This window comes from Gymnoscopelus microlampas (assembly GCF_963454915.1).
Source record: "Gymnoscopelus microlampas genome assembly, chromosome: 14".
Classification (NCBI taxonomy): Eukaryota; Metazoa; Chordata; class Actinopteri; order Myctophiformes; family Myctophidae; genus Gymnoscopelus; species Gymnoscopelus microlampas.
In genome coordinates, this window is record NC_139951.1 from 47,863,000 (window position 1) to 47,888,071 (window position 25,072).

Sequence of the window (25,072 nt, forward strand, 5' to 3'; positions counted from 1 at the left end):
AGTGTACTGTACTGTACTGTGATGGGCTGTACTGTACTGTACTGTACTGTACTGTACTGTACTGTACTGTACTGGGCTGGACTGGGCTGGACTTTAACAACATAACAAGCAGGAATATGTAAGGCTTATAAAAACTAATCTCACCTCCTGCAGATGATAGAATATGAGAGAAGATGAAGGTACAGCAGTGCCATCTACTGGACAAGTTAGATCTTCCAAGGATTTGTACTGTATATATATATATATATATATATATATATATATATATATATATATATATATATATATATAAAAAGTTGAAACAACTTTTCATCAATTAAAATTTTTTTTTTTTAAATTCAAAAGTATTTCATAAATACATTTTTTTAAATCTAATAATTTCCATAAATAAATGTTTCAAAAAAGTGACATAAACCATAAACTTTACAAGAAGAGCTTGTAGATCTGGTATTTCCGTCAATGTTATGTTAGCCTATTTTTCGGCTTTTATGACATGTCCAGAATAGGAATGCTATATTATTAATCATTCATCAGTGGATATAGTTATGACAGGTCATTGTTACTACTAACCTGCTCTATAAGTGAGGAGGGTTCAGCATTTATTTATTATCATTATCATTATCATTATCATTATGTTGTGTTTGTTCCCCACATTCCCGCGAATACATTAGTTTCGTCTCACTACATAGTCATGCTGCGAGATAGAATAAAAGATGGACTTTATACCAAACCATTATTATACCAAAAGAAACTAACCGATTAAACCAAACTAAACACAGTTTAAACTAGGGGAATCATTTTAGAGGTGCACGACACCAGAGGTTCCTGTCATTGGTTCCGGCCTCCTGATTACGTCACGTTATTTCCGCTCAGACCGGAACAGGATCTCATTGTGTCCGGAACTGTTTGTTTAGTGTGTTGTTGTCAGTAGACTGGTGACACACTTCCTCTCTGGGCTTTGAAGATGGAGCAGACGCGCGAAGAAGAAGAAGCTCTATAGTTCTACTAGTTTAACACGTTTAAAAGTGAATATATTACATTGTTTATTTCATTCCATTGCTGTGTGTTGTGGACACTTGGTTGGAAGTCATTCCCTGTAGATTTGATGCAGAACAACGAGGTATGTTTATATGAGCTGTTTTTCTGTTTGTTTACGTTTGTTTGTTTACATACATGTTTACGTTTGTTACAGTACAACATACGTGTTTACGTCACTACGTTTCTATCATTTATAAGTATAGGAGCCTTATTGTTTATAGATGGACGTTGTATTGAGGCTGATATAAGAATAGTGTGAAGAGAGAAGACACATAAATGTTGTTACTTTTCTTTCACCATTCTTAATTACTAACTTAGTGAAGGAAGAGGCAGTGAGTTGTTTTACCAGGAGTGATGATGATGTGAGGAACAGTAGGACAAAGTTAGCCTTAGATGAAGACTATCGTAGTATATGTATTTGATAGAGTCTGACTTTTACTTTCGTATCTACCAGAGTCTTATTGACCACCCCCCACCCCCCCAGTTTGCCCTGGAATGTCACCAGTAAAGCCTGTATTTCTCCAAACATGTACAAATACAAAATATAAGGTGCTTACCCGCTTGACCCAAATGTTAACTAGGTGTCCGGTGTATCTGTGTTATGTATTAGTCCATATTATTCAATAGGCCTACAGAAGTGTTTTAATCCCGTCTGTGGTCGATTCTGTCGGACGTTCCAAATGTGCGGTAGTGACGGGGCGCATACGGTGAAAGCCGGAATTACAGTCGATGTTATACTGTACTAATAATACTGGCTAGACATTTCAGAATCACAATTCTGGTTATTATTGCCAAGTGTATTTTGCTCATGAGGTATTTGTGTCGATGAGGTTGGTCTACATTAGTATTGTGCAGTTATGGTATGTATTAGAGACTAGTAGTATAGAGGCAGGTACATTGTTGCACATGTTGTACACAGAAGGTAGTAGCATTTACTGAACATACAATGTACTTGTACTTGTACTGATAAGGGAAGTGAGAAAAATAAATCAGCCCGAAAGTAGTGATTCAGGCTGGATCTCAGGCAACTAGACTAGAGGCACACCTACATCTAGCACAACCATTATTTAATTTGATTAGCTGCAGTTGCTTTACTAGCCTGCCATGTTTTTATTCTGCTGGAGTTCTTTTTTTTTTTTTTTACCTGAACTGCAAAAACAAACAGAGATGTAGTGGAGAAGCTGATGATAGGTTCTTGGTTTACCTATGATCCTAGATCACTATTTCTATGCATTTGACTTTGTGTTTACTGTAAATCGCTCTGGATTAAAAGCGTCTGCTAAATGCCTAAATTGTAAATTACACAGCAGTACTAGAGTATTAACTGTTTTATACTTCATACAACGTGTCACACAGTGAAAATAGCTGATCTACAAGCTCACAAGGCGAGCTTGGGGCTCTGCTGTTTTCACTATTTTGAAAAAAACGTTCTTAGACATTTTTTTTATATATTTCTTATCGACATAATGTTTGTTGTGATGATGATGATTCTATGATCACAGATCAGATATTAAAGAGTCTGATCCACTCTTACAGGACCCGGCGATACAGAGAATAAGAAAGTGAATCATGTCCCATTCCATCAAGGTTCCATTTGTACCCTCTCAGAGTTAAATGAACACTATGGGTATGTTCCTGTGTAACCACATGTAACACTATGGGTATGTTCCTGTGTAACCACATGTAACACTATGGGTATGTTCCTGTGTAACCACATGTAACACACTATGGGTATGTTCCTGTGTAACCACATGTAACACTATGGGTATGTTCCTGTGTAACCACATGTAACACTATGGGTATGTTCCTGTGTAACCACATGTAACACTATGGGTATGTTCCTGTGTAACCACATGTAACACTATGGGTATGTTCCTGTGTAACCACATGTAACACTATGGGTATGTTCCTGTGTAACCACATGTAACAGTAATGTTGTGTGTTCTCTCTCACCTCAGACATGGCTGACAACATCCTGGATGCTGCCTGCCAGAGAGAATCACCACAGTCTGCCAAGAGCATGAGACTGGACACTGACCCTGTGAGTGTGTGTGTGTCTCGAGCTGATGATGATAATGATGGTTGAAATACGCTACGCTATAATATTTTTTAAAGGTATTTTTTACTTTACTGGAGTATTTCCAATTTTCTGTACTTTTACTTCTACTCCACTACATCTCAGAGAAAAATAGTGTACTCTTACACCATTACAATTATTAGAAAACTTTAGTTACTAGTTACTTTGTAGATTTTGACGATTATTATAAAACATTAACCACTTCAGCCCTATATACATTTTGGCCATTTGAAAATAGCCGATCTACAAGCTCACAATGCCTTGCGATGCGACGCATTGTGAGCTTGTAGATCGGCTCCGGGGGGGGTGGGGGCGTGGTTTTCCCAAATCCCCAGTGCGGCCCCAAATCACGCCTCATTGACACTCCATTGTATTGTAAAGTGGTGGAGATTGTTGCTTCATGTCTAACAGTGTAATGTAGACAAGTGAACCTCCTGGGGGGTCCGTGAAGACACTTCAGTAGCCTCCTTTAACAATGGCACACAGGTATTACAGGAGTTGTTCAACCCCCCCCGCGCAGTCTGTCTCACAGCTGTGCTAAATAAATGGCATGAATATGCAAGACCTCAACAAACTTGGTGTGAAATTAGCTTCTGAGCTTGTAGATCTGCTATTTTCAAAAGATGTGTATACATTGTATTCCTTTGAAAACTTGTGAAATGGGACATTCTGCATAATGAGTACTTTCTACTTTTGGCACTTTTAAGTACATTTGGATACCAATACTTTTCCTTAAATAAAGAATGTGAGTACCTTTTCCACCACTGCATACTTTTCGATCCCTGATAAACTCTCTGTTCTCAGCGCATAAGCCAAACTGCACACTTTAGGTGCTCATATTCCCCAACGGGTATGGTCTAGTACTAATAATCATTTCAATTTCACCATTTTTTTCCATCCACTCCCTACTGTCATATAGGCTGGTCTGTCAAAGGGAGCCTGCAGTTCACGCCCGTGTCCTCTGGTATTCGTTGCACTTCCGGAGGACACCTCCAGTGTATCTCGACCCTACTCGGAGTATTCTCAGTGGCTCTGCAAGTACGGCGAGGTCTTAGAGGGTCTCAACAGGCTGCGTCTCAACAATATCTTGTGTGACGTGATCCTGTGCTGTGAGGGACAGGAGATCCCCTGCCATCGTTCTGTACTGGCCTCCATTAGCTCATACTTTAAGGTAAATACACATCTACCTATTGACCTGCTGTTGTTGTTAAGGGAATGACATTTAAATTTCATTTCATATGATCCGAACATTCGTCGTCACGATGTAAACCAGTGGTTCTCAAACTTTTTCATGTCAAGGACCCCCAAATCGACACTTATTAGCCCGCGGACCCCCATTTGAAAAAATATGCCAGATATGATCCACATATGAGAATATTTTTATGGCTCTAGCAGTGATTTTCAACCATTTTAATTCCAAGGACCCCCAGTTTGACATGCATTAGGCTACGGACCCCCATTTAATATCATTTCTATCTCTGGGACCCCAATTTATATTGTAAAATGTAACAAACGGAACCAAATGGACCCGTTAGGGTCCATTTGGTTCCATTTGTACACTCAGAGTTACAGACCCATAAGGGTCCATTTGGTTACCTATCCATCATTTAGCTGGGGACCCCCTGGAACTCCCTCAAGGACCCCTGGGGGTCCCCGGACCCCATTTTGAGAACCAATGATGTAAACTATAAAGGTGTGTTCCTATTGAGTGTCTCCGCCAGGCCGGGTTGCCTACCCAGGGCCCGCAAATGATGGATGCAAGTCATGGCCAATATCCCATTCCAGGAATGGAATATGAAAAATCTGACTGACACATCTTGATCACATGACTCTAGAGCTAATGTGTACCGATTTACGACAGTTTTCAACAACATTTGGAGGAGTAATAGGACATAGCAGTGGCGGCCATTTTGTGATAGAAAAAAGGGGGGGGGGGAAAGTTTTATTGTACGACCTATGGTTCAGGAGTTACTCTAACTTTGATGATGGAGAGGGCCACATTGCATATACTGTTGGCTGTTAACTTTATGAACTTAAATACAAACACATTAGACATAAAAAAAGACTATAGAAATGTTATAGACTGAAGTAATTAAAGCGGGTCATGTTTGCATGTTTGGAATTGTAACAGCTGAAATCAATAATATATCAGTATTCCCATATTACCCTGCGGGCCGCATTAAGTGAAGGTGGGCCGTCCAGTTGCCCATATGTCCCTAAACCATGAACACTCTAAGCCATTGGTTCTCAAACTGGGGTCCGGGGACCCCCAGGGGTACTTGAGGGGGTTCCAGGGGGTACCCAGCAAAATGTGTTAATATAGCATCACAATAATTATGACCTTTTATACTTTGGATATTAAAAAACAGCAGATATACAAGCTCATAGCGCGGCACCGAGTGCCGCGCTATGAGCTTGTAGATCTGCTATTTTTGAAAAATCCTGACAATTTGTGCAAACCTTTGAATATATATATATATATTTTTAAGCGAACATTTGTTGCTCAAATCTTTGCTTCTGGGGGGTCCCTGGAACAAAATATTTGAGATGGGGGGTCCGCGGCCAAATACATATCATTTTGGGGGTCCTTGGGACATGAAAAAGTTTGAGAACCACTGCTCTAAGCCAACCATTCTGTTTTTCAACCTTCACAGGCCATGTTTACTCTGTGGACCCCTCTGGTGGAGTCCACAGAGGAACGGGTGACCATCAGAGGAGTGGAACCTCACACGATTGGATTGCTGGTGAACTATGCCTACACTTCAGAGGTGTCTATCTCTTCTGACAATGTGCAGGTAATGTGTTATCTTGCCACATTCATTGTCAAGCACACTCATGGAGTTAGTGTTGATTTTGACAGCAAATTTTGATTCAGTTTTAGTCATAGTCTTTTGAATCAAATTCCATTTAGTTTTAGTCACATTTTAGTCATCTGAAATGTTTTACTGTTAGTCTAGTTTTAGTCGACTAAATGTCATAAGATTATAGTCGACTAAATCTACAGTTGATTTAGTCGACTAAAATGTCGACTTTTGGCGGTGCCTTGATGGGGTCTTAATGGCTGATTTTACACTTGGTTGCATTCTGAAAATAGCCGATCTACAAGCTCACAACGCGTCGCGCTGCGACGCGTTGTGAGCTTGTAGATCGGCTATATTCAGAGCGCAACACCTGAGCACAAGCATAAAACGACTTTCAGTTCTTCTCCACTAGTCACTAACATTTTAGTCTAGTTTTTATTTGTTGACGAAATTGTCAATATATTTAGTCTTAGTTTCAGTCATCCTAGCTTAGTTTTATTTTAGTTTTAATTTAGTTTTCGTCAGTGAAAGAAGGTAGTCGACGAACATTTTTCGTCATAGTTTTAGTCGACGAAATCAACACTCATGGAGTGTACATGGAGTCTATGTGGACGGTCTCGAAGCAGACACATGGCCCAACTAACTCCAAACTTTACACTAAAATTCCTCAATATTCTGCCTGTGACCATACCTGCTTCCCATACCGTTACTGTGCTTGCAGGATGTACAATTTAATATGAAACGCATATTATGCCCCAATACTTATGCAAATCACTTCCGCAGGTAGTGCAACGTAAAAATCATCACCAGCGTTTGGACAACAGATCTACGAGCTAACGACGCCTCGCGCGTTGACGTGTTGTTGCCTTGTAGATCTGCTGCCAGTAGCCCCTCCCCCTGCTGAGCACACAGCACGTCTACATAGCGGTCACAGCCGCGAGTGAAGGAGAGGAGGAGACGCAGGGAAATGGGGAGAGGGAGGGAGAGAAAGAGACACAGGGAAATGGAGAGAAAGACAGAGACAACATGAAACCTTTCATCTACAGCGGTCAGAGCCGCGAGTGAGGGAGAGAAAGACAGAGACAGAGAGGGGGAGAGAGAGAACGAGACACGACACAAATTTGGGACCACGCAGACAGTGGCGTGCACAGACATTTTGAGGGGCAGGTGCTCAAGTAAATTATATATTTTTTTGTTTTTCTTGGTCTGCTCTTTCTTCCCTCTACACCTATACCTCTTTGCCAAAAATAGCCGATCTATAAGCCTTGTAGATCTGCTATTTTTGGCTAAAGTTCTCCTCAGAAAAGGGATGCTAGGTTTCGAGTGGTTATGGTAAAAAGAAAAATCATATCACATAAAGATTTGGCGGACCCGATGTAGTAACTCTGAAGACCCCCTAGGGGTCCCGGGCCCCCTGTTGAAGACCCCTGCTGTAAACTAAAAAAAAAGTGCCCTTTTTATCAAAAGGGCACTTCTGATCAAGAGGGCAAAGGGCAGGTGCTCTAGCGCCACCTAGAGTCTATCTGTGCACGTCCCTGCACGCAGTCAAAAACAGTACGATCTGATCGGTAACACACTGTTGTAGGGAGAAGTAGCTACGTATTTCTACATTGCACCATTGATACTTTTACTTTAGTACTTTTTCCACCACTGATCTTCTCCATGTTTGCCCGATACATAACATCAGACATTTTGTTTCATTTGTTCTAGGACCTGCTGGCAGCATCAAACTTGATGGAATTCAAGGCTGTTCGAGAGGCCTGCGATAGATACGTGAAGCAGCAGCGTCACAGGGATAACAATCTGGGAACCCATTTGGTAAACAAAACAAAAAGATGTATAATAATATTATATATCTCTGCTGTCGGGCAGAAACCAGCTAACTCCTAAATCTTCATTTTTCAGGAAATGAAAAAACAAAACAAAAAGTGTGAGTTAGGAGGTTTTGTTCATCATTGATAAGAACAGCTGAATGGACCTCCAAGCTCACAATGAGGTTGGAGGTCAAAAGGGGGTGGAGCATGGAGTCAGCAAAACCAGCTAACTCCACCCCCTTTTGGTGGAGTTAGCTGGTTTAGCAGAAAGTTTGAGGATCCAATGGAGTTAGCTCATTTAGATGGTTTTGTCAGAGGCGCTTTTTAATACTTTTCATTGGTTCAATATTCTTTTTTTACCAACACACAGACGTAAAGGGTGTTTCATAGCACTGAATTATTGAAAAAGAGACCTGGTTCTGCCAGACCCAATAGCAGATGTCCAAGCTCATAACGCGTCACATTGTAGACGTGGTTACTGTAGGTAATCAAATCGGCAAAGTAACAAGTAACTAAAGCTGTCATATGCTGTAATTGTATTGGAGTAGAAGTAACAAAAAGCTGGATTTTTGAGCGGTGAAACCGCTCCTATAAAGCCCCCTTTCCATTGCAGCTTAAGCACCACACCACACCACACCACACTACACCAGGGGTGGTCCCCTTAGTTTTGCTGTTTCCTCTCCCATCATGGACATTTTACTCCCGGCAAAAGACGGGGGACATACCTCCTGCACTTCAGGAGGACGGCAGCAGTGTGGATGCTGAGATGTTTGTGGGCCCCAACCATCCCCACAGCGTATGTGAGGGTCTCAACAGGCTGCGTCTCAACCGTACCTTTGTGTGATGTGATCCTGTGCTGTGAGGGACAGGAGGTCCCACAGTGCATTGGTTCTCAAAGTGGGGTCCGGGGACCCCCAGGGGTCCTTGAGGGAGTTCCAGGGGGTACCCAGCTAAATGATAGATTAGGCACCAAATGGACCCTTATGGGTCTGTAACTCCGAGAGTGTACAAATGGAACCAAATGGACCCTAACGGGTCCATTTGGTTCCATTTGTACACTCTCAGAGTTAAATTGACATAGATTTTACAATATAAATTGCGGTCCAAGTGATAGAAATGCCATTAAATGGGGGTCTGTAGCCCTAATGTATGTCAAACTGGGGGTCCTTGAAATTAAAATGGTTGAGAATCACTGCTAGACCTGTAAAAAATATTCTCTTATGGGGGTCCCTGGCATATATTTTGAAATGGAGGTCCGCGGGCTAATAAGTGTCAATTTGGGGGTCCTTAACATGAAAAAGGTTGAGAACCACTGCCACAGTGCACACAAATACACACGCGCGCATGCATGATACATACACCGTATATCTAGGTGTGCGCTGGCATCTTTTGGGTATGCCAGGTGTGCCTTGGCACAACAATTTAAAATATGACATTTCACAAGGACAGATTTCAAGCCACAGTAACCAGATCAGCAACACGACTCACAGATGAATAGTAGTTTATTTTGTCTGATTTATAAATCTCTCTCTGGACGTTGTCGTTGCACTTCAGGAGGACGGCCGCAGTGTGGATGCTGAGATGTTTGTGGGCCCCGACCATCCCCACAGCGTGTGTGGGGGTCTCAACACGCTGCGTCTCAACCGTACCTTGTGTGATGTGATCCTGTGCTGCGGGGGACAGGAGGTCCCCTGCCATCGTGCTGTACTGGCCTCCTTTAGCTCTTACTTTGAGGTAAACGCACATCTATTGACCTGCTGTTCTGCCTTGGCTTTTCTGTGAACCAGTTCTATATCCAATATATTAATAGTTGACACAATGTGCATGAGAAAGGCCTAAACCATGAACACTCAAACCGTTCTCCTTTTCAACCTTCAGGCCATGTTTACATCAGGCATGGAGTCCACACAGGAAAGGGTGACCATCAGAGGAGTGGAGCCTCAGATGATTGGATTGATGGTGGACTACGCCTACACTTGTGAAGTGCGCATCACAAAGACCATCATAAAGAAGACTGGTGTGATCAGCTCAAATGCGAAGGTAATGTATTTTCATCATAAACCTTATTATCAACATTATTGGGGCGGTGTAAGTGAGGTTTGGACACTGACCAATCCTGCACCGTGATTGGCCAATAGTCTACAACCCTAACCCTTCCACAGTCAATGCAAATCTATACTTTTGCAGTCAGCCAATCACATTACAGCTATTGTCATCACCACTAGCTGTAATGTGATTGGCTGACCTTGCAAATTCAGGACTGTGATTGGCTAGCGAAACACATGACACATGTGCAGCCCTATGAATAGCAGTATGGACTTAAAAAACACATTTATGTTTTTTTTAAGTGAGTCATGTTGTGATGACCACACACAGCCCACTTCACACTGGGTGTGATTTTTATTGTCATATATCGGTGCTTAGCTCATTGACTGGCAGAGTTAAAACATCGTCTGTAACTGCCCTTACCAGTAATTCCGAGCGTTTTCACTAACCTTTTGAAAAATCGTAGAATATTATTCTTCGCAACGATCCAGCCGCCGATCGCTTTAAAAGACGTAGGGCGGTCTCGTAGAATCGGGAGGAAAGAAGTGTGTTCGTTTTCGCCAAAAAGCAACAGAAAGCAGAGACAATTAGATGTTTATAAATCCTATACATAGTAACTAAACCCTCTTGATTCCGTTGTGTTCACATGATCTTTGGCTGTACTCTTCATCATCAACATCATCATCTTGATTCATACAGTCTGCGGAAGAGCGCCCCTCTATCGTAAACCACTGAAAACACCACATGACGAGTGACTCGTCAATGGCAGTGTGAGCCTTGGATTGAAATTGAGTTGAATTGAGTTAATAAAAACATCTTGTTCATTTTGGTCTCTAGGCCCTGCTAGCAGCGTCAGACTTGTTCGATGTCAAGGCTGTTCGAGACCCCTGCTATAAATACATGAAGCATGATTTGGACATAAATAACTGTGTAGAGATGTACTGCTTTGCCGAGGACCACTCCTACGAAGGGTTGAAGAAACACTGCATGGATTACATTCTGGAAGACTTCGGTGTCATCCACCAGCAGGTCAGCGATTGAGGGATCATATATTTCTCATATATTTATTTTGTCTGTTGTTGGCTTTTTCGCTTAACCCATTGAGACCTGAAGCCGGTTCTACAGCCGGTTCTCCTAAATCTCAACAGTATTCTTAAAAACGTATGTTTCTATATCAGTGGTGCTCAATCAATTTTCATGTCAAGGACCCCCAACATTATATGTTTTTGGCCGTGGACCCCCATCGAAACATGTTGTTCCAGGGTCCCCCCAGAAGCAAAGATTTGAGTTAAAAATGTTCGCTTTAAAAATATATGTATTCAAAGATTTGCACACATTTTCACGATTTTTCAAAAATAGCAGATCTACAAGCTAGTGCCGCGCTATGAGCTTGTATATCTGCTATTTTTGAATAGCCCAAAGTGTAAAATAATGCTTTTTAGCTCAAATCAAAAAATGAGACAGTTCCAGGTCTCAATGGCTTAATATCAGCAACATTCCACCACCGCAACTCACCCAGACCTGGGTGGAAACATTCAATCAGTCACAGTGATTAGATACGCTACAGTCACATGTCCATTTCACCCAAAAAAAAAACATCTTATCACCAGTGAGCACTTCAGAGGAGCAAAGTTGACCTCTGTATGAAGTGTGAGAACAGTCTTCTCCGTCTATCAGCTAACACCGTATTTGTTTCTACCAATAGGAAGAGTTCCTCTCTCTCCCAGTGGAAAGACTGACAGAGATTCTCTCCAGTGACCATCTGAATGTTCCCAAGGAGGACATGGTGTTAGAGGCTGCCATGCTGTGGTTAGACAGGTGTCCTACCCGCAAGCAGAACTTTGAACAGGTCAGTCATTTCTTAGTCTCACCTTGTCAGACCATCAGAGGTCTCTGCCTGACTGTCAATATGTCTTCTAAATGCAAGGTAGTTTCTAGAACAGAACAGAACTGCTTGACGTCAATTATCTCTACTGTCAGACAGAAACTAACTATGTCTAACCCAAGGGGCCAGCTTGAGAGTTGTACATTGAGTCTAATACAAGAGCCCCCGCTCTTGATGGACAAGCTACCCAACCAACAGCATTCTTTAGGGATTGATTTCCGGTTCCTGTTCCCGGTTGCTTTTTTGGCATGTATTAAAGATGGCGGATTTCAAATTCCTGAACAATCGGCTTCATTTTCGGTTTGTAGAAACCAGGGGTGTGGCATAGTCCATTCTTTTTACAGACTGTAAAAAAAAAAACGTGCACGTGCATGGAAACCAAAAGTGCCCGGGGGGTGGGGGTGGGGGTGGGGGAGGGTCCCGTCTATGCACTGGAACAAAAACCTTTCTACCGCGATTGGCCATTTTTAAGCGATCGGCCTTTGAAAATGGCTGGTTTTCAACAACAAAAAAAAGAATCCAAGCCAGGAGTGTTTTTCTACAAATCTTAATAGGGCATCGCAGTTCCCGCCCACTTCCTGGTTCCACTGCAAAATACTCAATGCATTTTTCCCATTGACTTTTCCAAAAATATTTATATCAATTAATTTAAGCCTAGAATCAAGCTATCCAGGATCCTGGTGAATCATGACCATAAAACGTTTGATTCTGTGAAAAAAACTTTTTTGAAAACGGCAAAACAAAGGGTATTTATTAAATATAGTATATCATATCATTAAATATAAAATAAAAAAAAATCACAGAAAAAAGGTTTTATGGTCATGATTCACCAGGAGCCTGGATAGCTTGATTCTAGGCTTAAATGAATTGATATAAATATTTTTGGAAAAGACAATGGGGAAAAATGCATTGAGTGTTTTGCAGTGGAACCCGGAAGTGGCCGCAACTGCGATGCCCTATATAGGAATGGACGGAGGTGACATTTTTTGGGATGACGTCACAGCCGTCAATTCCTTCTAGCTAGGGATCATTCCTAAGTTGCGTTAGAGCGCCCTCTTGTGGAATGTTCTATGTCCTTGGCACTCAATGTGTTAAGCTTGGCTTTTATTTCAACCTTTTTATTTTATTCTGCATCTATTGTTACTAGGTGTGCCCATATGATGACCACGGAAAGGCTCTAAAATTTGTGAAAAACGTATGTTTCATTTCACTAGATCTTTAAGGTGCTAGACCACATCCGTCTGCCTCTCATTATCAGTCCCTCCTACCTCCACGCTCTGGTTAAGGCCTGTCAGAGGTCCTTCTCTGGGGCCACAGCACACCCACGCAGGACCACAGGTAGGTACCCTACTACTGTACCAAACTTTTTCATGTCAAGGACGGACCCCCAAATTGACACTTATTAGCCCGCGGACCCCCATTTCAAAAGATATGCCAGGAACCCCCATAAGAAAAGATTTTTTACGGCTCTAGCAGTGATTCTCAACCATTTTAATTTCAAGGACCCCCAGTTTGACATGCATTATGGATACAGACCCCCATTTAATGGCATTTATATCTCTGGGACCCCAATTCATATTGTAAAATCAATGTTAATTCAACTCTGAGAGTGTACAAATGGAACCAAATGGGTTAGGGTCCATTTGGTTCCATTTGTACACTCTCAGAGTTACAGACCCATAAGGGTGCATTTGGTTCCTATCCATCATTTAGCTGGGGACCCCCTGGAACCCCCTCAAGTACCCCTGGGGGTCCCCGGACCCCACTTTGAGAACCAATGCCCTACTGCAGTGGTTCTCAACCTTTTCAGCCCGTGACCCCCAAAGCCCAAAATAATCATATTTGAACTGGGGACCCCCCAAAATAATTATACTTGAACTGGGGACCCCCCAAAATAATCATATTTGAACTGGGGACCCCCCACCCTGACAAGCACTTGGAATTGTCGGCATTACATTTAGTTTAAGGGCGGCCATAGCTGAGTGGTTAGTGAGCCCGCCTGGGGAGCCAGAGGCCCTGGTTGCCCCAGGTTCGATGCCAGGCCAGGCCAGCGTATGTATCGATGAAATGAAATTTGTCCCTGAGCAAGACTCATAACCCCTAATTGCTCACAGGTTCTCATTGGAAACAAGACCGCAAGGACTTTCATGAAGGACCTGTTAAAAGAAATTATCCTTAGTTTAGACTATCTTCCACAGATAAATATTGTGAAAATGGCAGATCTACAAGCTCGCAATGCCTCGCAACACAAGGCGTTGTGATCTTGTAGATCGGATATTTTCCCAATTGTTGCCTCTTTCTTATATTGACAATTTGGTCAAGGTTTGACCAGTTTTATAGTATAGTTTGTTGATTACTTTTGATCTGGGGACCCGTCCCGACCCACCCATGTTGAAAACCACTGCTCTACTGTAACACAGCACGCTTGTTTAAAATGTGACAAGCTGAAACTCACAGGCCACCATGCCTGTGAGATGGTCTCTTTTTTATGAAATAAACTCTTAAATCTCCTCTTGTCTGACCTGCTCCTTCTCCTCCACTGGTTGTAGTGATCGTGATGGTGGGACGAAAGCCCACGGGGGGTTTCCACGCGTTTGAGAGCTTTGATCCCCTGACCAATCAGTGTAAGACGGTTGGACGACTGCCCGTGAAAGCAAACAAACCTGTGGTGTTTGCCTTAGGTGAGAAGTTCATCAACTCAATAAACTTGGGGTTTGTTTTGCCTCTGGAATTGTTGAAACGTGAAGGCAGTAACAAGAAGGTATACAAGGACAGAGCAGTGCTAGGGTGCATGTTATTTTACAGGTATCAAGCCGTTCAAACTAGAAGAATCACGGTTGCCCGACTGCCCGTGGCAGGTAAATAAAACTTTCGGGCAGGTGGAGTTTGCTTTCTGGTTGCCCAACCGGGGCAAGTGCGCGTTTGAGTAAGGAGTCTGAGGACGCAAGCGTCTTTAGTTCGCTATAAACACAACACGAGATATCTCTCTAAACACCTGAACATGGCCAGAGTGCTTTGTCTCCCCCCCCCCCCCCCCCTCTGCCAGGTATCAATTCATTATTTTATCTGCTGCTGCCAGCGTTTCTTACCTTATATTCAGTGGCGTGCACAGACATTTTGAGGGACAGGTGCTCAAGTAAATTATACTTTTTTTTTGTTTACTTGGTCTGCTCTTTTTTCCCTCTACACCTATACCTCTTTGCCAAAAATAGCCGATCTACAAGCCCACAACTTGTAGATCTGCTATTTTTGGCTAAAGTTCTCCTCAGAAAAGGGATGCTAGGTTTCGAGTGGTTATGGCAAAAAGAAAAATCATATCACATAAAGATTTGGCGGACCCCCTGTAGTAACTCTGAGGACCCCCTAGGGGTGCCGGACCCACTGTTGAAGACCCTGCTGTAAACTGAAAAAAAAAAAAAACTTTTTTTATTTTATTTTTCAAAAGCGCACTTCTGGTCAAGAGGGCAAAGGGCAGGGGCTCTAGCACCACCTAGACTCTAGGTGGTCCTAGAGTCTATCTGTGCACGTCCCTGCTTATATTGATGATCTTCGGAGAGCCGCGGAAGCCACGATGTGCACGCGGATGTAAACAAAGCCTGTCTGGGGGAAGGGTCTCGTCCATCCACCAGAACAAATAGTTTGTAACCGCGATCAGCCATTTTGTTGCTATCGGCCGTTGAATAAAGCTAGTTTTCACCAAAAAATGTAGAAATCCGAGGTAGATGTGTTCTTCTACAACTCATAACATAGGAGTGGACGGAAGTGATTTGTTTGGGGGTGACGTCCATTCCTTCTCTCAGAGTCAAGGGATCAGTTGCGTTAGAGCGCCCTCTAACGCAACTTTCAACACTTTTCTTTGTTTTGAATTGACGAAGATCTCCGTCAATGGACATCTCCGTCAATGGCAGGGAATGTGTTAAAATATATATTTCTTTTAACAATCAAGGCATAAGTCATCGTTTAAATTCTGCTCTTCTTCCACCATAGGCTCTACTCTGTATCTGGCCGCAGTATACGGTGACGACATACACAGTCCATGGTTGCTGTGGCGCTATAATCCTCATACCTCACGGTGGAACACGACAAAGGCTCACACGAAGTTGACACGCTCTCACCAAAGTAAGATGTCAAAAAATGCCAATTTAAAGGTATTTTTATAATTAAAATAAATGTTAAATAGCTCTATATTCTGATAGTTCTCATTGCTATGGAGTGTTTGTTCAGTAACAGGAGTCTCCGTGTCTCTCCAGCTCTTTATTAAACAGAAAATGCATTTTCCAGTCAGGATACCAATGTTATCCAATCAGGATAGAGAACTCGGTTAGGCCACAGATTAAACTATTGCAATTGGAAGTGGTGACGCAAATAAATGAGCAGACAAAATTAGAATTGGAACACTTTAAAAATGAAGCTGATAAATGGGTACTCTCTCCTAATTGGCTGACATTTTGGTAGTCGGTGATGGGGTCGCCAAAAACAATAAAAACAATAGTATTTTACCGTGTGTCCGAAACACTTTCTTTTTTGGCACAAATGCGTCCCCATGAGTGTAAAGAGCCTAGATGGACAGCAACTATATTGCAAAAGACGCAGCAACTATAAAATATGAAATAAATGAATTGGGAAAAGGAAATAATTGAAATAATTGGGCCTGTATTAGTGGAGTGGTGCGGTCAAGCAGCAGTAAGGTAACACTACTTCCACTCCTGACATCACAGCTTTAAGTATGGGAAATGTTGGTAGCTCTTAACAAATGTATTGCATAAGAGAATGCATAATTATTGCACAGCATCATATTAGTCAAATTACGATTTGAAATTCAAGTTGAATTTAAAAATTATCTGTTAAAGATCCTGCCTTTTAACTTAGTTTTGGAATAAAAACAATAAAAGTGTTGTTGCCTTGGTTACCCAATGAGAGGCTGCATATGGCGAAGATCATCACTTTAATGATCATTTAATGTTTTCCCCCTGTTCAACCCCACATGGTCCATAGGCCTGGTGGTGCTGGATGGATATCTGTTTGCAGTGGGGGGGCGGGACGATGACAAGACTCGAGACTCGATGGAACGCTACGACCCCAACGCAGACACCTGGCAGCTGATGGACTCTGTCGGTGTGGCAGCGCATTACTGTATTAAGAGCTGTTTGGTCGCACTGGATGGACATCTCTATTCTATTGGTATGGAACAGAGTCATGCACCTGCAGGTTCAGCCTGCTGGGTTTCATGAGGTTGTGTTTTTTATAATAATATTAGTTACTGTATGTCAAGCAATAATGGTTAACTGAAAATATACAAATCCTTTGGTATTATTTGATGTATTCATGCTTCTCCTGTTGACAGTGAATAATGTTTTGTTTTCCTGGACTCTAGGTGCTGCTCCAGAGAAACGTAGGCAGGTGGCCAAATTCAATCCTAAAACATCAGTGTGGACAGAAGTTGCTCCTATGCAGATTCCACGTTGTAATTCGGCTGCCTGCACTCTGAATGGAAAGATCTATGTTACAGGTAACATACTGGTTCTTAAAGGCTCTTAGTTAGTGGTGGAAGAAGTACTCAGCTTTTGTTTTAACTTCCAGTAAAAGTAGTATGACCACAATATAGAAATACCGTTACAAGTAAAAGTCTTGCATCCCAAATTTTACTTGAGAAAAAGTGCAAAAGTTGAGGCATAAAGATATGTTCTTTCTTGCAGTACCAAATATAAAAATACTTGATATGCAGAATGACCCTAATTGTTAATGAATTAATGTGTTCATCACTTTAACTCATTCAGTGCCAGACTTATTTCTGTCTGTGTTGTCCCAGTGCCAGAGATTTTTCAATTTATCTTAGATTTTGAAGTAGTCACAGAATATTATAACCAGTATAATCGATCCCTTGATCACAGAGTGTGGCACTGTGTGGTTTCACAAATGTCAACGAGGTCAATCGCGACCTAGTTGACATTAATTGTCTGCCTTTGAAAATAACATGTCTGGGCCAAAAATACTTAGTAAAAAGAAAAGTACACAGGAGCCGAGATACAGCTTTTTAAGTAATAAGTTAAAGAAGAAGTGAATGGAGCAGCAAATGTTCAAATCATGATATCTTGGGTTCTGAACATCTTTTTCCAAAAAAAAAATATATATATATATATTTTTTTTTTCAAAATGTGGTCGGCCACGTCAATGGCACTGAATGAGTTGATGTTAGATCTGCTAAAGTCGTGGTGTAGAAGTAAAAGATTCAAACAATAAAAGTATCTCAAAATTGTACAGTGTTTGAGTAAATGCATTTAGTTACTTTGGGCTCCCCAGTGTCTCTTGTACCCAAATTTTTTTTTTTTTTTAACATTCAGTCATTCATGCTCATTTCATGGATTTCCTGAATGGGCGTGTCTGAACAGGCCATTTCAGAATGGCAGGGCAAGTGATGTCACTTGCCCTGATTTTGAATTGATGATGGCCAGACAGAATTGCTCAGTAGCTCCCCCCTGCCCAATAGGACGTTTTGGTATTGCAGCTGAAAAAGCTTGGAATGACAGACAGTCAGATTGTGAGAAAAAATATCTGGATGTTTTTTAGGCTTACAACCTGTTTAAAACGTATTAGGGGGCAATATTTATATATAATATATATTTTTTTAATTCATGGTGTAGCCCCTTTAACTCTGGGGAATAACATATTTGTTGAAAAAGAGTGAAAAAAATGCTAACAGTCACTTGTATATCTATAGGTGGTCTGTGCACTGATGAGAACATCAAGCTGGAAAATACGATGGAGTGCTACAACCCCAAGACCAACCAGTGGACCATGTGTGCCCCCATGGAGGCGAAACGCTACTCGCATAGCACGGCTGTGGTGGATGGAAAGATCTACGTGCTAGGAGGGATGGACGAAGACTATGTTAGAGTAGGACTAGTACTGGGACTCGGGTAAGACACTGAGCTGCTCCATGAATGTCTTCTGGTCCATACCAGTGATGGAAAAAGTACATTTATTTCTTTTAAGTAGAAGTATCAATACCGCAATGTAGAAATACTATGTTGCGAGTAAAAGTCCGGAATTCAAAATGTACTTGAGTAAAAGTATAAAAGTATTGGCATCAAAATGTACTTAAAGTAGCAAAAGTAAAAGTACTCATTGTGCAGATTGTCCCATTTCAAGTGTATAATTTATTTTTTTAATAGCAGATCTACAAGCTCTGATGCAACGCATTGTGAGCTTGTTTCTTTTTTTAATAGCAGATCTACATGCTCTGATGGGACACATTGTGAGCTTGTAGATCGGCTATTTTCAAATGGCCGAAATGTAGGCGATACGCTGAAGTGGTTTATGTATGTTTTGTAATATTACTCAAAATGTATAAAGTAACTAGTAACTAAAGTTTTCAAATAATGCAGTGGAGTAAAAGTACAATATTTGCTTCTGAGATGTAGTGGAGTATAAGTAAAAGTATTGGAAATTGGAAATACTCAAGTAAAGTACAAATACCTCAAAATTGTACGTAAGTACATTACTTAAGTAAATGTACTTTACTTTACACCACTGGTCCATACCTGACATTTCTCTCACTGCTGTTGGTCTCTCTTCGTGCAGATATCCCTATGGCATTGAGTGCTACTGTGAAGAGACGGACACGTGGGACACTGTGGGAGAGATGCCTGCTGCTCGCTACGGTCTCAAATGTGTCTCTTTCAAGCTGAGGAATGATCACGGCCAACCCATAGATGATGAAGATGATGATGATTCTGAAGATGATGATCCAGATTATTAGATATACAATAGATATATAATAATAGAATATGATTATGATGTAAACCAGTGGTTCTCAAACCTCATTTGAAAAGATATGCCAGGGACCCCCATACGAGAAGAATGTTATGGCTCTATCAGTGATTCATAACCATTTTAATTTCAAGGACCCCCAGTTTTACATGCATTTGGCTACGGACCCCCATTTAATGGCATTTCTATCTCTGGGACCCCAATTTATATGGCAAAATCTATGTTAATTTAACTCTGAGAGTGTACAAATGGAACCAAATGGACCCGTTAGGGTCCATTTGGTTCCATTTGTACACTCTCAGAGTTACAGACCCATTAGGGATTTGGGTCATAACTATCTATCATTTAAGCTGGGGACCCCCTGGAACTCCCTCAAGGACCTCTCTTTGAGAACCAATGATGTAAACAATGATGATGCAAATGAGGATTATGAAGACTTGATATAATCATCTACCGGCTCTACTGCGGCAATGGATTCTAGTAGAATGTTTGGTGTCAAACCTCCCTGTGCAGCCATCATCTTCAGTAGGTGTTGGTTGCTCTCGGTAGAGGAAATAATGTTCTTGGATCAGGGACGTGCACAGATAAACTCTAGGTGGTGGCTAGAGCACCTGCCCTTTGCCCTCTTGACCAGAAGTGCCCTTTTTTTCTAGTTTACAGCAGGAGTCTTCAACAGGGGGTCCGGGACCCCTAGGGGGTCCTCAGAGTTACTACAGGCGGTCCGCCAAATCTTTATGTGATATGATTTTTCTTTTTACCATAACCACTCGAAACCTAGCATCCCTTTTCTGAGGAGAACTTTAGCCAAAAATAGCAGATCTACAAGCCCACAACGCCTCGCGCTGCGAGGCGTTGTGGGCTTGTAGATCGGCTGTTTTTGGCAAGGAGGTATAGGTGTAGAGGGAAAAAAGAGCACACCAAGTAAACAAAAAAAAAGTATAATTTACTTGAGCACCTGCCCCTCAAAATGTCTGTGCACGCCACTGTCTTGGATTAATGATCCCTGTCTTCCCTGGCTCATGATGTGCTCATGGACTACTCCTGGATGTACACTAAAGTATCATGACAGTTATATGGCTGTCACGATTACAAGTTTAAATTGACGATTAATTGTCACTCAAATAATTGCGATTAACGATTTAATTGTGTGTTTGGCCATTGAACACTGGAACATATGAATACAAATTTAATTTCTGTTTGTCTTTTAGTCTCCCTAAACAAAAATTGCACAGGGCAGATATGACAAATAACCTAAATATGCAATATGCAAAGTTTTGTAAAAGTAATGTAAAATAATGTAAATAGCTGATCTACAAGCTTACAGCGTGTCACTTCACTATATAAAAAACTAAAAAGCACCCCTGTCTAATAAAGCTGCAAGGCTTTTCTAATGGGTTTGAGGCAGAGTACTGAGAGATTGCATGACAGTCTCTGGTCGCTCAGAGTAGGGGAGAGGTTGGCATGTGATTTTTGTGGGTTTCTTTAGGAATATTTGTCATAGTAAACAACCAATGTGTCTGTATACTCGCAAATACATTTTGTGAGAGATCATCATAGTCATGCTACCAGGCAGGCTACTAGGGGTCACATAGTTAAACAAAACCCAGAACAAATGTGGTATGCAGATCTGTAATGTATAGGGCCATCACAATATGGAATACGCTACCAGTACCAACTATGATCACTGAGGTACCTTTAAGAAACTTAAACGTTTGATCAATAACCCTAATGTAATGTTAATTAAATGACCTGAATAACGTCGGTGGGTTGCCATGCTTTGTTTCTTTTCGACTTGACTTTTATTGTCTTGAAAATGATTTTGGTAATACTGTTAAGTTTTTATTGTGTTACATGTGATATGTTTGTTGTGGACCCCAGGGAGAGTAGCTGCTACTTTGGTGACAGCTAATGGAGTAATAAAAACAAATTGAAAATAATTGGTCATTCCAACCACACTCAAACCCCACCTTTTCAGACTTAAATTTCTTATTTTTTTTTTCTCTTTTGGGTTTTTAGTTTTTAAACCCTTAACTATTTTTTGCCTAATAAAGTTGTTTTTATTTTGATTCTGAAAGGGACTGAGTATTTAGAAAAGCGCTGTATGAATTTATATTCACTGTTGATTGACTGTACATAATGTAAGATCTGTATACTTACTGTGTGGGCTAGCTGACACTACATATCTCAGCCTCACATCCACTTCTGATGAAGACGGGGGAAGCCCAAGGGTTAACTTCAAGCGCACCAATAATGAGCCATGGAAGTAGTTTGAAATCCTTCAATGTCTCGAGGGTCAGGGTCTTCAGGGGCTAGAAAATAGCCAATCTACACGCTCACAATTTGTTGCGATGCGACACATTGTGAGCTTGTAGATTGTCTATTTTCAAATGATTTTGACACATTTTATACATTTGAAAACTTGTGAAATGGGGCATTGTGCATAATGAGTACTTTTACTTTTGGTACTTAAGTACATTTTGATACAAATACTTTTGGACTTTTACTCAAGTACATTTTGAATTCCGGACTTTTACTTGTAACAGAGTATTTCTATATTGCAGTATTGATACTTTTACTTAAGTAAACAATGTGAGTACTTTTCCCACCGTTTATTATTCCAGAAAAACTAATAGTTGAATCAGTATTGGAATGTATACATGAATACAGGGATGTTATTTAATGCTATATTGTGGTCGGGCAGCCAGTTCCACTGTCAAACCCTTGTGTTCAGTTCATCGTTTGACATATTAACCATAAACATCACAAAAAGATCTTGTAGAACTATTGTAATGTTTTATTAGTAATCATTCATCAGTGAATATAGTTATACAGGTCATTTGTTACTACTAACCTACAGCTCTATCAGTGAGGAGGGTTCAGCATTTATTTATTATTATTACTATTAATATTATTATTATTATTATTACTAACCTACATCTCTATCAGTGGAGGGTTCAGCATTTATTTATTATTTATTTATAAATGTGTTCTAAAGCTCCCTCAGCCCTGCTTTCTTAGAATGTTAGTGTCATAGCTCCCCCTGCAGCTGCAGGTAAACAACTACAAATCAAAACAAATACATACAGCAGTTAAACACAAGTTGATCATCAATAACATTTAGTCAACGGATTCACAGTTTTAATTGACAATACATGTATTGACTGTCACTTGTAGCTTGTTTAGCTTTTTAAATAATCCAATCACTTGCCGTATAGTTTATTCCTACACTTTTTAATTATGTTATAGCCTATTTTCACTACTTCTGCTGCGACACTCTTGTATGATGAGGCAATTAATTTACCATGTTAAAATATGCATCTCCACCATGAATATACAAAGGTTTATGCCTGACAGCAACAATATGCAAATTGTGTTTACGCCTGTTCCTTCCATATTTTGTTTCAGTTTGTTAAACCTTTGTGATTGTGTTCTAATTATGTCAACAACAAAATATAACAAAAATAATAAAGGGACGAAAACATGACTGCAGTTTCCTTACACTTGTTCTCCAGCAGAGGGCAGTAATTGTACATAAAACCTCTACACTAGTTCTTCTGGGTGACCAACGGATTTGCATGACGTAAGCAGTGGTGGTAAGTATAATGCTATATTATTAATCATTCATCACTGGATATAGTTATTATATATATAGTGTATAGTTATGTGGCAGCATTTATTCAGCATTTATTTATTATCATTATCATTATGTTGTGTTTGTTTCCCACATAATGCGAATCAATTAGTTTAGTCTCACTAAATTGTCACGCTATGAGATAGAATAAAAGATGGACTTTATACCAAACCATTATTATACCAAAAGAAACGAAACGATTAAACCAAACTAAACACATTTTAAACTAGGGGAATTATTTTAGAGGTACGTGCACGGCACCGGAGGTTCTGACTGTTGGTTCCGGCCTCCTGATGACGTCATGTTATTTCCGGGCCAGACCGGATCAGGATCTCATTGTGTCCAGAACTGTTTAGTGTGTTATCAGGAGGACACAGTTAGTGGTGACACACTTCCTATCTGGGCTTTAAAGAGCAGACGCGGGAAGAAGAAGCTCTGAGACTGTTTAGTTTATTAGTTTAACACGTTTAAAAGTGAATATATGCAGAACAACGAGGTAGGTTTATATGAGCTGTTTTTCTGTTTGTTTACGTTTGTTTGTTACATACATGTTTACGTTTGTTACAGTACAACATACATGTTTACGTTTGTTACAGTACAACATACATGTTTACGTCACGTTTCTATCATTTATAATTATGTGTATTATGAGCATTATTGTTTATAGATGGACGTTGTATTGAGGCTAATGTAAAAATAGCGTGAAGAGAGAAGACCCATAAATGTTGTTACTTTTCTTTCACCATTCTTTACTAACTCAGTGAAGGAAGAAGCAGTGAGATGACTGAGACTCTCTTAGATATAAACATGTCAAAATCGATTAAATACATCCACGAGAGTCTTGATGTAAGACTGTATTGAGGCTGATATAATAATACTGTAAAGAGAAGTACAAATACATGTTGTTACTAACATCCAATCCATTTCCCCCTCATTCATTATTTGATAATAATATTACTACTGTAACTCTACCTCTACCACTACTACTACTACTAATATTACTACTACTGTAACTCTACTACTAATATTACTACTGTAACTCTACTACTAATATTACTATAGCTCCGACGGAACCTCTCCCTCCGCTGTATAGCTCCGAGATCAGATATTAAAGTGTCTGATCCACTCTTGCAGGACCGGGCGATACAAAGAATAAGAAAGTTAATCATGTTCCGTTCCACCAAAATATGGAATGCCCTACCAAAAGGAGTAAAGGAGTGTAAAACCCTACTTTCAAAACTGCCCTAAAGATACACCTTCAGGAGGCTGCAATTAGAAAATGGCCCCTGTCTAAGTCTTGGTAACCGTCTTCCATGCCGACATCTCGCCACTCCGACTAGTGGCTTCCGCGTGCGGTTAGGGTTAGGGTGAGGGTTAGGTATAGGGTTCGTTAACGTCGGAAAGGCGACATGTCGGAAAGCCGCCATGTAACCCTAAGTCTTAACCTACCCCCCCCCCACAACCCCCCCGTCCCTGTTTTTTTCCTTCTATTGTACATATTTTTCACTCTGCATACCAGTAACCTGTAAGCTGATTGTATGACGTTCTATACAGTAGTGTGTATATCTGTCTGTCTCTTATATGTCATCATGATTTGTGTGCATGGGGATCTCATCTTAAACAAGCTCAGTGCTTAATGAGTCTTCCAGTTTAGTAGACCTTGTATTGTGAATTTGTACTGCTGTTCTCATGTCTTACTAAATAAAGTACATCAATCAATCAACCACCAAGGTTCCATTTGTACCCTCTCAGAGTTAAATGAACACTATGGGTATTTTCCTGTGTACCACGTGTAACACTATGGGTATTTTCCTGTGTAACCACATGTAACACTATGGGTATGTTCCTGTGTAACCACATGTAACACTATGGGTATGTTCCTGTGTAACCACATGTAACACTATGGGTATGTTCCTGTGTAACCACATGTAACACTATGGGTATGTTACTGTGTAACCACATGTAACAGTAATGTTGTGTGTTCTCTCTTCACCACACCTCACCTCAGAC

The 25,072-nt window shown here is 40.8% G+C and overlaps 1 protein-coding gene across 1 annotated transcript; it reads left to right on the plus strand.

Annotated features, from left to right (window-relative positions):
- Positions 1-972: 972 nt before the first annotated feature.
- Positions 973-19,634, plus strand: LOC311060803 (kelch-like protein 23). The gene is made up of 16 exons (XM_084079139.1): positions 973-1,120; positions 2,997-3,079; positions 4,035-4,286; positions 5,770-5,910; positions 7,627-7,734; positions 9,285-9,464; positions 9,609-9,770; positions 10,614-10,805; positions 11,482-11,625; positions 12,876-12,999; positions 14,211-14,342; positions 15,649-15,780; positions 16,657-16,842; positions 17,036-17,170; positions 18,380-18,578; positions 19,243-19,634. The coding sequence occupies exons 2-16, from the start codon at positions 2,999-3,001 to the stop codon at positions 19,418-19,420; spliced, it is 2,346 nt and encodes a 781-aa protein (XP_083935265.1). The 5' UTR covers positions 973-1,120; positions 2,997-2,998; the 3' UTR covers positions 19,421-19,634.
- The last annotated feature ends 5,438 nt before the right edge of the window (positions 19,635-25,072 follow it).